Source organism: Gekko japonicus, unplaced genomic scaffold, assembly GCF_001447785.1.
Source record: "Gekko japonicus isolate JY-2015 unplaced genomic scaffold, Gekko_japonicus_V1.1 scaffold1001, whole genome shotgun sequence".
Lineage (NCBI taxonomy): Eukaryota > Metazoa > Chordata > Lepidosauria > Squamata > Gekkonidae > Gekko > Gekko japonicus.
This window is the reverse complement of record NW_015163117.1, coordinates 10,317-25,667: the sequence shown is the minus strand read 5'-3', so window position 1 is coordinate 25,667 and position 15,351 is coordinate 10,317. Positions and strand designations below refer to the sequence as shown.

General features: G+C 46.1%; 1 protein-coding gene across 1 annotated transcript in view; it reads right to left on the bottom strand.

Moving 5' to 3' along the window:
• LOC107106670 (sulfotransferase 6B1-like) overlaps positions 1–15,351 on the bottom strand; it is a 20,994-nt gene that overhangs the window by 2,499 nt on the left and 3,144 nt on the right. Inside the window, exons 2-6 of the mRNA XM_015406854.1 lie at positions 13,351–13,496; positions 7,621–7,710; positions 6,736–6,859; positions 5,449–5,543; positions 3,247–3,403 (exon numbers count right to left, since the gene is read on the bottom strand). Coding sequence (XP_015262340.1) covers positions 3,247–3,403; positions 5,449–5,543; positions 6,736–6,859; positions 7,621–7,710; positions 13,351–13,496 — 612 coding nt within the window. The remainder of the gene's footprint in view (positions 1–3,246; positions 3,404–5,448; positions 5,544–6,735; positions 6,860–7,620; positions 7,711–13,350; positions 13,497–15,351) is intronic.

Here is a 15,351-nt window from a genome sequence, read left to right as displayed (position 1 = left end):
AAAGGCAGATGTGAGCCCAGTGGCAGGAGAAGAGGGACAATCAACTTCTTCAGAAACTCTGCCCACTTTTTAAATTTCATGAAACAGGCAATCTCCAAAGTGCTGCTGACCATACTAATTTTTAGTTACAACTCTGTTTCTCTGCAGACGTCCCCCAAAGTCCCCCATGCAACAGTCAAGTGTTCTGCCAACACACACAACAATGAAGCTACTTTTTCAGATGTTTCCTCTTGCATGGCAGTTAGCACCAAACAACTTTAATACAGACTTTAGACACACATATATTTGCAAACCACTCCCAACAAGACACACCGCCTAGGCTCGGGTCATGAGTTCCAGTCATGCAGTTCCCTTCCCTTTGCCAGTCTCCTCCCAAAGCCATCAACCCTGCAATACTAAATAGAGTTCTCTCTCTCACACACACACACACACACACTCACACACACGTTCTCTTTCTTCCCCCCCAAGCAGGCTGTTTCTCTTCACATTCATACACGGAGACTCTCTCTCTCTCTCTCTCTCTCTCTCTCTCTCTCTCACACACACACACACACACACTCACACACACGTTCTCTTTCTTCCCCCCCAAGCAGGCTGTTTCTCTTCACATTCATACACGGAGACTCTCTCTCTCTCTCTCTCTCTCTCTCTCTCTCTCTCACACACACACACACACACACTCACACACACGTTCTCTTTCTTCCCCCCCAAGCAGGCTGTTTCTCTTCACATTCATACACGGAGACTCTCTCTCTCTCTCTCTCTCTCTCTCTCTCTCTCTCACACACACACACACACACACTCACACACACGTTCTCTTTCTTCCCCCCCAAGCAGGCTGTTTCTCTTCACATTCATACACGGAGACTCTCTCTCTCTCTCTCTCTCTCTCTCTCTCTCTCTCACACACACACACACACACACTCACACACACGTTCTCTTTCTTCCCCCCCAAGCAGGCTGTTTCTCTTCACATTCATACACGGAGACTCTCTCTCTCTCTCTCTCTCTCTCTCTCTCTCTCTCACACACACACACACACACACTCACACACACGTTCTCTTTCTTCCCCCCCAAGCAGGCTGTTTCTCTTCACATTCATACACGGAGACTCTCTCTCTCTCTCTCTCTCTCTCTCTCTCTCTCTCACACACACACACACACACACTCACACACACGTTCTCTTTCTTCCCCCCCAAGCAGGCTGTTTCTCTTCACATTCATACACGGAGACTCTCTCTCTCTCTCTCTCTCTCTCTCTCTCTCTCTCACACACACACACACACACACTCACACACACGTTCTCTTTCTTCCCCCCCAAGCAGGCTGTTTCTCTTCACATTCATACACGGAGACTCTCTCTCTCTCTCTCTCTCTCTCTCTCTCTCTCTCACACACACACACACACACACTCACACACACGTTCTCTTTCTTCCCCCCCAAGCAGGCTGTTTCTCTTCACATTCATACACGGAGACTCTCTCTCTCTCTCTCTCTCTCTCTCTCTCTCTCTCACACACACACACACACACACTCACACACACGTTCTCTTTCTTCCCCCCCAAGCAGGCTGTTTCTCTTCACATTCATACACGGAGACTCTCTCTCTCTCTCTCTCTCTCTCTCTCTCTCTCTCACACACACACACACACACACTCACACACACGTTCTCTTTCTTCCCCCCCAAGCAGGCTGTTTCTCTTCACATTCATACACGGAGACTCTCTCTCTCTCTCTCTCTCTCTCTCTCTCTCTCTCACACACACACACACACACACTCACACACACGTTCTCTTTCTTCCCCCCCAAGCAGGCTGTTTCTCTTCACATTCATACACGGAGACTCTCTCTCTCTCTCTCTCTCTCTCTCTCTCTCTCTCACACACACACACACACACACTCACACACACGTTCTCTTTCTTCCCCCCCAAGCAGGCTGTTTCTCTTCACATTCATACACGGAGACTCTCTCTCTCTCTCTCTCTCTCTCTCTCTCTCTCTCACACACACACACACACACACTCACACACACGTTCTCTTTCTTCCCCCCCAAGCAGGCTGTTTCTCTTCACATTCATACACGGAGACTCTCTCTCTCTCTCTCTCTCTCTCTCTATTATTTATTTATACGTATTTTAAAAGGATTTATATCTTTCAACCTGAAGGTTTCTTCCCCCCCAAGCAGGCTGTTTCTCTTCACATTCATACACGGAGGTGCTCTCTCTGTCTCCCTCTCTCACTCTCTCTCTCTCACACACACAGACACACAAAACCATGTTCTTTTTCTTTCCAACAGATTGGGCTGGCTGGAGGAGGTCCCTCAGCAGGTGCCTATTACCAAACAGCAAAGGAACTCAGGCAGACACAGAAGAGTCCGGCAGCTTCCTACTAGTTTCCCGATGGCTGCTGCAGGACCTGGGGCTGCCAGGGACTCAGGAGCCCGGGGGAGGTCAGCCCCCCTAGAAAATTTGGGGGGCACCCCCGCACCCCCTTGTATTCTATGCCTATGAGAGGAGGAGGAGGAGGAGTAGGTACCTGCAGAAGGCTGTACTCAAGTGAGCTGAACTGTCGCAGTGGAACAGTAGAGAAACCCCCACGGGCGCAGCCGGGGGCCACCCTGCGCAAGTTCTCCATGCCTGGGCCCACGGAGGCCTGCAGTCAGCTGGGAGACAGCCGGATTGGGGGGGCGAGGAGGAAGGGCTTGCCCATCAGTCTCCCTTTGGGGAGGAAGTGCTCTTCACCCGCCCACTGGAGCTCACGCACGAGTGAATCCTGCGGTGGCGGCAGACTCACCTTAGCAGGCGTGCCTGGCCGCGTGCTCCACCTCTTGGTGCCGGGGCTGGGCAGGAGGTCACAGGGTGCCTGGATTGGCTGCCGAGCCAGACAGCACCGGTGATGCTCCTGCCACCACTGCCACTCACCAAGGAGGGCTGCTCATCCCGCTGCCAAAGCCAGAGCTACCGCTGGAGGGAGGGGGTGGGGCGGCAGATGTCCTCCAGCAGTGGGGCGGTCGCGGGGCCTATTCCCAGGTCTGCGTCATTGGTGCAATGTAGGGAAGCCGCACTGGGCTCCCTTGGAAAAGGCACCCCTTCTGCGGCCCTTCCTCTGGGTGCCTGGATGGGGCAGGGCGAGCTCAGATGCCAGCTGGAACACCGTTCCAGGGCATTCCGGCCCAAATCCTGTCTCAATTGATATAGTGATCACTTTGGAAAATATAGGTATATTCTTTTCCCCATTGAAATGTACCTTTACGGAAGAAGATGTTTCCAAATGATCCATGAGTTTCTGAGGCTTTCTGTTTCATAGCTGTGAAGGTACTCTTGTCCACTATATTTTGAACCTCTTCTTCATTCAGAAAAAATCCAAGGAACTGAGCTATTTTTTTCAATCCCACATTCAGATTCTATACGTAAAGACAAAAGACAGTATGTTAAACATTTGTATATTACACCTGTGGGGCAACAATAACGCATCTGTTAGATTACCATTAAAGTGTTAATGAAGTGTGAGAGTCACACTGGGGGTCTGGTCACACGGACGTTTAGTGCGGGATTCGCTGCTGATCCCTCCCGCATTAAAGGTTCCCGTCTACATAGGCAAACCCGCCTCCCGCACAGAAGCCGGCAGAGTCCCGCGGTTTCCGCTCTTTTATCCGCGTTTTTTTGACACCCGTTGGGACAGGTGTTTTCCGATATTTAGCGCTTTGTATCCGCGGTTTTGGTATCTGGACAGCAATCCGCCGTGACCGCGCTACCCTCCCCCCTGGGTTTTTTTTGTGTGTGTTTCCGGTTTTAGTTATGCGCTTGTGCAAACAGGCGCTAGCTTTTATTTTGGTCTTTTTAAAACGAAACACGCTAACGAAGGAGTAAGCCCCACTGAGCCGACTGCACTCCACTGCACTCCGTCGGCTGCCTCGCAAGCAAGCAGCTCTCGTCTCGCCCCCTCCTCCTCCCCCCCGTTCATTTTGCTGCTGATATCTGAAACACACAAGCTGCCAGGCAGCAGCAGCAGCAGGGGAGGCGAAGCCGGGGGAGGCGAGGCGAGGCGGCAAAGGCGGCTCTGGTTCCTGGTTACTCTCCCGCTTACTCATTGCTGGGAGGTGGGGGGGCGCAGCGGACTGAGCGCCCCTCTCAAGTTACTTCCAGCGCCGATGGAGAAAACTGTCAGTACAACACACTGGACGCCGTTTAAGAACAACTGCCCCCCCTCCTCCTCGGTCTAGCTCTCCCATCCCGAGTTTCCTCCTTCCCTTCTGCATAGAAAGCCAGGAGTCTTCGACTGTTGACAGGAGGAATTAATTTTAATTAGTTTGTATGTACGCCCAAGCGCATGGAAAGACAAGCGCATGTGCAGGGGTTTTTTTTAAAAAAAAATACCCGCGCCGCCACGAGGACGGCGCGGTGTGTGAACACTAAATCGCGCGAGTGAAGCGGAAGACAGAGGGACCGTCTGACCACCTCCAAGCGATATAGAATGTCCCGGATATAAGAACTGCGGGACAACTAGCGCGGTAAGAGGTCCGTGTGACCAGACCCTGGGTTTGTGCCATTAGTGCCCCTCCAGCTTCCTCTTGGCTTTGCAGTTTGCACACACCAACAAACTAAAGGTAGATTCAACTATCGGTCTTGCTTCTCTTTCCATATTCAATTGGGGATACTTTCTTTTAGATTAAAACTTTTTAAAAATTATATTTCACCCAAAGTACTATAATAAGATTTGGCAGGGCATAGGAATTAGTCGTCCTCACCCACACAATTCAGTTCTGATTAAAACAGAGTTCCCTATCCCCACTTTCCTTAGACAAGTCTGTCCTTTTTCTATGCAGCAGAGATAATAACAGCTGGGTGAGCAGAGATTTGTATCAAGGGAACGTCTTAGTTGCTTAGTGAAATCAAAACTGTTGAGGGCTAAGATACTGAATGGGCTATTATGTAGATAAATTGGTGTAGGGGATGGGCAGAGGTTCTGTCCTTTTCTGTCAGACACCTGTTCCCTGTACGCCTATAAGGTGGGTGGGCAGAATAGGTAACACCCAGTTAAGGGCAATGGATGGCTGAATGGATGGCTCTCTCTGTCTAAACAGTAGTTAGAACCCCACCCTTCACAGCTGGCTCCACTACAATGGCCTATTCTCTGTAAACCTCTCTTTCTCTATGCACACACACACCCCTATACACATATATAAACAGAGTTTTATATACAGAAAGAGTTATATACATGGTCATCCACTTTGAGTCTTAGCGAGAAAGGTAGGCTATAAATGAAGTAAATAAATAAATAGTATGGTATAAACATGCAAACTGTTTTTATCAGATATGGAATGGCAGATATGTATGCCCTTATCACAGATATGAAATCCACATATAATAGAGGGCTTTTGTACATATGACTCTTCTGTATCGGTATTAGCATGAATCCCCATGTGACTTCGGTATCACGGAGCCTCACCTCCTGTAGTTCTTCATAACTGATGGCAATAATGTTTTCCTCATCAATATATTTGTCCCATTCTGCTACATAGTCAAAGTAGGAGCCCCAGGCCACTGGTGAGAAATAAAAGGGATATACATTGCATAATAACAGAGAGGCTATAGCTTTAAAGACCAGCATTTTCAAAGTCACTCTAAGTATTCTGAACAATCTCTCTCAAACATAAGTCATTTAGCCTGCTTCATAGAGGAGTTTAATACATTACGACTGCTGTAGAAAACACTAGCATTATATCAGTCTTTCCCACAACAAACTGGCTGTGTGGATATTACATGTGTATGTGCATGCATCTTTATACACATTGTACATGTACCTTGGACCCCTGACTGGATGAAGATTACATCTCAGGAGTTCAAAGATGCATAAATGTGTTTATGATATGGTGTCTCCTGGGAGCCAACACAGTTTCTTGGATGGGAGATAAGGAGTCAACTCTCAGTTGAACCTCCTCATCAGCTAACAGTCAGCTTCTGACATCCTCCTGCCACCCTCCACCCCCACCCAAAAAAAACCCAAACCAGTCCGGAAGGCAGTGAAGTTTCTTGGGCAGATGATCAGAAGCTGACGTTCAGCTGATCCCCACAATCAGCTGAGAAATGGCTTTTGACTTCCCACCCAAATTCAGCAGCAGTGGGGCAGCCAGAAACATTGTCACCAGCTGCTTGAGTTTGTTGATAGTGAGCTGAACAGAGCTGGTTAGAGAGTTTCAAAAGTCAGAGTCAAAACTTTAAATCTAATCTGGAAACAACATGGCAAGCAGTGCAGTTCACAGAAGATTCCAGGAGCTGACACATACTCCCAGCCACTGGTCATGGTGAAAAGTGCCATCAATTTGCAGCCAACCTATGGCGGCTCTGTAGGGTTTTCAAGGCAAGAGACATTCACGGGTGGTTTGCCATTCCCTGCCCCAAATAAGAGTATTCCCAAATAAATGCATGATAGTAGTTAAGCTGAGCAGTTGCTGTAGCATTTGACATCATGGCCATGGCTTAAGTCTCCAGGAAAAGGTGCAGCTGTTACATCAACCAAAGCTGATAGAATAATAATAATAATAATAATCATCATCATCATCATCATCATCATCATCATCTTCCCGTCCCTCCCATCTGAGGCCAGCTCAGGGTGGCTCTCTGTTATAGCCACAATCACTGCCTAGGCATCCAAAAGCAGAGCTGGGTACAAAAGGCATCCCAAATTAGTCCCTACATTATATTATTAACAACTGCTGCAAGATAGGAAGGATACCTTTCCCATCCATAAAACTGGTAAAATGGTCATCCCATGTTGAAGGAGGAAAAAAACCCACTGTGTTTTTAAAATGATAATAGGATACCAGCGTGTCTTTGGGGTTTCGAATCAGAACCAGTATCTGCAAGATGAAGGGAAAAAATTATGCATTTACAATTTTGCCATCACCTAAATGTTTCAAAGTACAGGTTACTGAGCAGAAATCACTGAGGATAAATTGGTATAAATCATGGCCCTCCTTTCCTCTGTCTTTTTAAGGCCTGAAATAACTAACAGAAGTATATTGTTGGCAGATTGGCTAGTAAATTCTTTTTTTGCTACTAAGCTGTATTATGTGGTCCAGGGGTCATTTCGTAGAAAAAGAGCTAGGGGGACTCATTAGCATAACTCATTAGCATATGCCACACCCCCTGACATCACCGGAAGTGTGTCCTCCCCACAGCCGGCGGCAACCTCCAGCGGGCACCAGCAGGGAGCTCCAGGCCCCGCCCTCCCGCACCTCACCCGCCCCCCCCCGGTCCAAAGCAGTCCAGTGGCACCTTTAAGACCAAGTTTTATTCAGGTACAAGCTCTTCCTCCTCTGCGAGGACAGATCTGCACATCCCCCCCCCAATAGCTAGCAATCCAAAACAGTCCAGTGGAGCCTGAGCAGTGGGTGTTGCCTTCTGACACAATTCCGGTGATGTCAGGGTGTGTGGCATATGCAAATAAGTTATGCTAATGAGTTATGCTAATGAGCTCCTGCACCTCTTTTTCTATGAAATGACCCCTGTCCAGGACTGAGCAGACAGAGACCTTGTGATGAACAGTTGAGACCCCCAAGCCTCATTTGCCTTATCACAAAATCATCCTTGGTTGTGCATAAGACTTACGTTCACTCACCTTGGCTTTATTTTTAAAAATAGATGAAGGTAGTGAATGAGGAGACAGATGAGTAATGATGATTCTTCTAGAAGGTAGTTTCTTCATCCTCTTCAAAGAAAGAGAAAACACTTAGTTATCTCCCACATTTTAAATACGCCTTATTTAAACCATATGCAACAGAGCCTTTTCTTTTTATATAATCCCATCACTGATTATATTCTCTTCGAAGACATTGTGTATGGCATTGTGGACATCATCTACAAATGTAAGTACAACCTGTGGGCCAAATGTTGCTTCCTGAAGACCTGGGAACAACATGGGCACTTTTCTTTCTTGGGGGTTTGGATGAGGCAGATGTTACCAGATCCAAACTCTTGTGAACAAGTTTGACAAAGTGTGATAACCTGAAGTCAAGAGCTAGGGGCTAAGTAGACACATGCCCTCCCTGCAGACAACCACCTTAATTAGAACTGACTGAGACATCCTTCAAGAAGCTGTTATGCGGAATTCTTAACAAAAGTGAGAAGTCCAGGCAGATTACAACCAAATATGAAGCACAGTGTCCGGTCCCCCACAGCTATAAGTCCAATACACGTTTATTCGAAGTAGTATTTTATTAAAGCCATGATAGAGCAGGAACAAGTTCACTGTCCAGAATACCCGGGCCAGGGTGGGCAAGGGATAATGTAAGACATTCAAACAGGACACTAACCAATAATCTTGGTTCCCGCCGAGCGGGCAGACTCCTAGGTTCGCGCTCAAAAGTCTGAGAATCAACGTTTCCTAAATCATAAACAATTACAGCTTCACACGGTAGCAGTTCATTATACTTCAAGCGAAGCGGCTCCTCCACACACCTGTTAACCTTGTAGATAAGCGTTGCCTAGCGTTTACAGACAGGAATGCATGGCACAAGACAATACACGGGGAAGATAGGGCATGCACAGATGTCTGGCAGCGGGGGGGGGAGGACTATTGGTACACAGTCTTCTATGGCAGCTAGCTGACACACAGTTAACATGGGATGACTATCCCATTGACCACTAGTGGCCCTTTACCTGCTCCATCTGCACAGGCAGAGGTGGACTGGAAATCCAAAACAGTCCAGGAAGACTGTGTGAAACATTTTCCTCCTTTCCTGGCATGTTTGCATCTTTCCTGGCACATTCCCTTTACTGTGTCTTTTTTCTGTGTGGGAGGGGGATGCTCACCATATCTGCATCATTTCAGGAATTCACCCTTTGTTATTGTTACGGCTCAGGTGGGGTGTCATCTGATGCTGCCACCACTCTGGATTTATGATTCCTTGAGAAGGCCCAGAGCTCCCTCCCAAGACCTTCAGACCTCCTTTTTGGCTGAATAATAGGCATGAGGAACAGGCAGAGTACTAGAGCTGCCAAACCACGGCGGGGGATCCGTGCGTCGTCGCAGGATCGCTGCCGCAGGGGGACAACAATCCACGTTGCACCGGCGTCGCCAGGATGTGACGTTACGTGTCGCCCTGGCAATGGGACTCCAAACAGCCCTGTTGCCAGAGCGACGCATAGCGTCACATCCTGGCAACGCCGATGCAACGCGGATCGCTGTCCCCCCGCGGCAGCGATCCTGTGACGACGCACGGATCCCCCACCACGGTTTGGCAGCCCTACAGAGTACAATAAGGAAAAGGTTTATTTTATAGGCGGTTAAACAACAAGGTGCAGAATAACAGTAACTGGGTGAAAGGAAAAGAAATCAAATGCCCTTACGCGTCTAAATATACTATCCCTAGCTCACTATCTCCAGTGGCCTTAGTCTACTCACCCTTCCCTCAGGATGAGGGTTTCTTTCTGCAGCAGCCTTCCTTTTGTCTCTGCCCTCTGGGAAGAAGAACAGCTTTTCCTGCTGCTCCAGATCTTTTATTCCAAGCCCTCCTCTTTTCCTATTGGTCAATTTTGGCTCCAAAACCTCTCAGGGGCTTCTGGGAGTTGTAGGCCCAGCCTCACTTACTGCTAGCCAGGCTCCCTGGGCCTAGTAGGCCTCTGGTGGCACAGCCCAGATCATGACAGTTATGCTAGAATGCTCTCCTTTGTTTAATTAAACCTGACAGTGAGCTAGGAATCAGATTTCTTGAAATAGGGAATTTATTGATAGAACAGTTAGGTCAGTGGACTATTTGTTGCTATGAATGATACAATTTTTCTCTAGTATCATCTTCATTTCATCTTGTAATTGTTTCTGCCTGTAACATTAAAATCAAAACCCAAGTAACAAAATAGCACCACCTGGTGACTGTCACGGAGGTTGCACCTTCAGACTACATTTGATGACTATACCATCTCTTTAAGCTACTAGTGCTAATATATGCCTGGCCAATGGTGGGAAACAGCAGAAAACACCAAGGGAAAAACCATCAAAGATTATATACACTTGAAATGTCTAAGTATAGGATATATTGAAGAAATGTTTAAATTTTCAAATAGCATCTACATTGAGTTGGAGGTCCACAACCCAAAATACATACAATGTTCTCAAATATAAGCACATGTGCTCATGGCATATCATATACCAATACTGAAATACAAAATAACATCATAGTAGTTGTGCTCACAGGTGCTGATGACAAGGTGTCATGACCCCAGCAGGTTGCCACCTTCTGCTGCCACCACCCTGGAATTCGGGTCCCTTGAGAAGGCCCAGGGTACCCTCCCAAGCCCCTTCAAATTGCCCCTTTGTAGCTGAGGAACGTAAGTGTGCTGATCAAGGCAGAGAAACATTAATAACAGTGTTGAAAAGGCAAAATAAACACAAAGCTAACACAGCTACCGATTACTCCTTAACTGTTACTACTTCCAGGCCCACAGCCTGCCTTTTATATCAGGCTACGCTACCTGTTCTCACTCTGTCCCAGTGAGGAATCTTGCTCTCCCTCAGACCAGCCTGTCCCCTCAGTGAGACCAGGCTGCAGAGAGATGACAGCAGTTAGGGATCTTTCTCTCCCCCAGACCAGCCTGTCCCTGCAGTGACCAGGCCGCAGAGAGAGATGAAAGAACCCTGTTTTCCACAGTTAACAGCTTAAGACAGATTCTCCTCACAGAATCTCTGCACTCTGATTGGCTATAACCCTCTCTAAGCATTATGGGGATTGTAAGCTGTCTGCTTTCAACTGCCGACAGGTCTCTCCTGGGACCAGGCCTCACCAGGCCCTGCACCCAGTCCTGCACAGATCATGACACAAGGTATGCACATAAGTAAGCCCAACAGGTCAGTCCTCCTAGCCTGAGTGCAATAAAAGTGCCCAAAGTCCTCCATCAGTCATAAATAAAACCGAGGATGACCAGTGGGAAATCTCTTACAGCCAAACACCTTTCCCAGGTATATGGATATTTCAAATTTTCTTCTTCTGATTAAGCGGCTGAATAGTGGAACTGTAAGTAATAATATAACATGCAATACCTCCAATATCCATCTATATATATATAAAAGAAAGTCCCCTCACTATAAAATCAATGCCCAGGCCAAACCGCTGGACCTAGAGACACCAAATTCGGGGAGAGCATTCCTACCATGGCATAGATGCTCACTAAGAAGGGAATTTTAGAAATTCAACACCTAAGGGGGGGGGGTCAAAAGGGCTACCAGTAAATAAACTCATGTAAAATGTTCTCTCCCCCCCCATTGCTTCCTATGTAGCTGCTAGGCTGCTGCCTCCTTGCACCCCCCACTCTCTGATTGGTCAGCTGCGGAGCTCAGTGTTCTGAGGTAAAAAAAAAAACCAGTTACAGGAGACTGCAGAGAGATTGTGATAGTTGAGGAAATCAGGAATGGCCAACAACCAACTGTGAGGTGCACCCCTGTACAGGAACATCATCAGAAATCAGCTGCTCAGTGGCAGTGCACAGGGAGAGTCGGTGTTCATGCCACACATACCACTCATACCATCAGAAAACCCCTTTGAATTCAAGAGGCTGCAGTTCCCCCTCAAGATCTACTTTGCTATGACCATCAACAGGTCCCAAGGCCAGACACTAAAGGTGGCTGGTCTGAATATAATGCTCTATCATAGGTGCTTGAACAATTTTATGATGAACTCTTGAGTGATGCTCAAGGACACATATCCTAATACAGCGTGTGGACATGCCTACATATTGTAATCCACAAGGGCAGATAGAAATATACACAATATTTTTGGATGAACATGTTGCAAAAAAGGGCCTTTAATTTTTATATTCTTACTAAGATCTTAAAATGCATTGCCCTCCAACATGAATTTGCACGCTGCACATCTCCAGCATTTATGGGAAACTCTGGTGCTACTGTCACCTCCATCTGATTTATTTACTGAAATGTTTGATCTTACTAGAATGTTCCTCAAATTCTGGTCCCTCCTAAAACCTATATCTGGAGGCTTGCTACAACCAGGCAGATGTGAGACTATATGCCAATTTTTATATATGATACATCTGATATTATTAGCCAAATAGGAAAATTGAAAGGCACAAGCCGTATCACCACGAGTCAGTTTCTCCCTATATTGTAAAAGTTGTTTTCTCTCCACCTGATCAGCTCTACTTCTAGCACTATTTATAACAAATTCTGGGTAACCCCTTGCTCTTAAAAATTGTCATATGGCAAATTAGACCTTAAGTGATTATTTGGCCTCAAAGGGGGCCTCAGATTTAGACACTGTGAATTTTTGGCATTTAATAAGTATAATAACTTGTTTTGTGTGCATCTTTTAAATATGCCAACTTGAAAATTTTTAGTATGGCTAAGGGCCTCAAAAACTAGAAATAGATTGGATCGGTCTGGACCTCAGAGAAGGCCTGATGTGTGCAACTTTTATAATAAGAAGGCTAGTTCCCTTTAGCAAGTCAGCAAAGGGAGGAGAGTGTGTGCACAAGAATCCAAAGGGCCTGTTTCATCTTGATGCAGAAGGAATTGGTTGCTTCAAAATTTTACCTCACAGGCACTCCCTATAAAATAGCATTTTCTTCCAGTGTAGGAAATCAAATTCCTACTTCTAGTTTTGCTCATAGTTCAAGGAGCACCACTAAATTGGGATGTGCAAGAACAGTTCGTGTTTCATGGCTCAACCATTAATTGAACCAGGAACTGATATGAACTGGGAGGTTGAGTCATGAACCAAATCAGTTTGTAGCAGTTTGTGACCACTTCTTTCTGCTCCCTGCTACTTTTTGTGGGGGGCAGAAAGTAGGGGTTCTTCCCGCAAAAAGTGGTGAGGAGCAAAAAGCACTTTAAATGGCTCAGAGGCATTTAAACCTCTGCTTCCTGCTCCTCATCAAAAGCAGCAGGGAACAAAAAGCAGGAGTATAAATGGCCTGCTTTTCATGGGAAGCAGAAAGCAGGAGTTTCCCCACGAAAAGCTATGAGAAGCAGGAATGCCATAAGATATGTGAAAATGGCTCAGAGGCATTTAAACCCCTGCTTTCTGATGAAAAACAACTGCTCAGCTGTTGTTGTTTTTTTGTGAAGAGCTCCAAGACATTTAAACCTCTGCTTTCTGTTCTTCATGAACCACCACACACTGCCTTAAAATTCATGGAAGTTCATGGCGACTCTTCAGTTCATGAACTTCAGCCAAAATTCATTACAAATTTACTTTTGTGAGTCGGTTCATGCCCATCGCTACCAGTAAATAAACTCATGTACAAAAGCCAAATTTAATAGAAAAGAAATACCAAAATGTTCTGCTTATCCTTTCAAAGAGGGCATTTCTAGCATCAGTAACTTTTCTCTCATGCTAACCTCGAATTTATCTGGATCTCCAAACTCAAGGCGTGGAGTTACTTCCAATTCCTTTTCAAAATCCATTAACTTTTTCATTTCTTCTTCTGTATATTTTGCAGCTGTACATTCCATGTTGTTTAGGATGTGATCAAGCCAGTTAGTGCCTGAAAAATAAGAAAACTGTAGAGAGTTTTGGGATGCTGAACATATCCAACCTGCATTTTATGTTGCTTTAAAAAACACTCAATTGCACATATCCCTCTTAGCAACATGTTCCATGGCTAATTGATAGGAAACAGAGAGTGAGTATAAATGGGCAATTTTCTCAGTGGAAGGTGATAAGCAGTGGGGTACCACAGGGATCAGTACTTGATCCAATCCTTTTTAACTTGTTCATTTGGATTTTAACTTGTTCATTTGGATTGATTTGGAGTTGGGAATAAGCAGTGAAGTGGCTAAATTTGTGGATAATACGAAGTTGTTCAGGGTGGTGAAAACCAGGGAGGATTGTGAGGCACTCCAAAGCGATCTGTCGAGGATGGGCGAGTGGGCATCAACGTGGCAAATGGGGTTCAATGTGGCCAAGTGCAAGGTGATGCACATTGGAGCCAAAAATCCTAACTATAAATACACATTGAGGGGGTCTGAACTGGCAGAGACTGACCAAGAGAGAGATCTTGGAGTCGTAGTAGATAACTCAATGAAAATGTCGAGACAGTGTGTGACTGCAATAAAAAAGGCCAATGCTATGCTGGGGATTATTAGGAAGGGAATTGAAAACAGATCGGCCAATATCATAATGCCCCTGGATAAATCAATTGTGCAATCTCATTTGGAATACTGTGTACAGTTCTGGTCACCACACCTCAAAAAGGATATTATAGCATTGGCAAAAGTGCAGAAAAGGGCAACTAGAATGATAAAAGGGTTGGAACACTTTCCCTATGAGGAAAGGTTAAAGCACTTGGGGCTCTTTAGCTTGGAGAAACAATGGCTGAGGGGGGACATGATCGAGATTTATAAGTTTATGCACGGGAAAGAGCAGGTAGAGAAAGAAGTACTTTTCTCCCTTTCTTGCAATACAAGAACTCTTGGGCAGTCAATGAAATGGCTGAGCAGTCGGGTTAGAACGGATAAAAGGAAGTACTTCTTCACCCAAAGAGTGATTAACACATGCAATTCACTACCACAGGAGGTGGCAGCTATAAGCATGGACAGCTTCAAGAGGGAATTAGATAAATATATTTAGCAGAGGCTCCCTCAAAGATCACTGCCTTGACATGGTGAGGGGGCTTGCGTGGTTCGGGGAGGCTGTGGGCTATGACATGGAGAGCCACCCAGGATGGACAGGGCACAGCAGAGAACTCAGACCAAGTGTGATCCACTAGAGAAGAAAATGGCAACCCACTCCAGTATCTTTGCCAAGAAAACCCCATGGACAGTAACAAAAGGCTACAAGATATGGTACCAGAAGATGAACCCCTCAGGTCGGAAGGTGTCCGATATGCTACTGGGAAAGAGCAGAGGGCAAGTACAAGTAACCCCAGAAAGAGTGAAGCGGCTGGGCCAAAGCCAAAAGGACGCTCAGCTGTGGATGTGTCTGATGGTGAAAGGAAAGTCCAAAGTTGCAAAGAACAATACTGCATTGGAACCTGGAATGTAAGATCTATGAATCAAGGCAAGCTTGACGTGGTCAAAAATGAGATGGCAAGACTGAACATTGACAGCTTGGGAATCAGTGAACTAAAGTGGACAGGAATGGGCGAATTTAACTCAGAAGACCATTATATCTACTATTGTGGCCAAGAATCCCATAGAAAAAATGGTGTGGCCTTTATAGTCAACAAGAGAGTGTGAAAGGCAGTAATGGGATACAATCTCAAAAACGACAGAATGATCTCAGTCCAAATCCAAGGCAAACCATTCAACATCACAGTAATTCAAGTCTATGCCCCAACCACTGATGCAGAAGAGGCTGAAGTAGACCAGTTCTATGAAGACCTACAATACCTCCTAGAA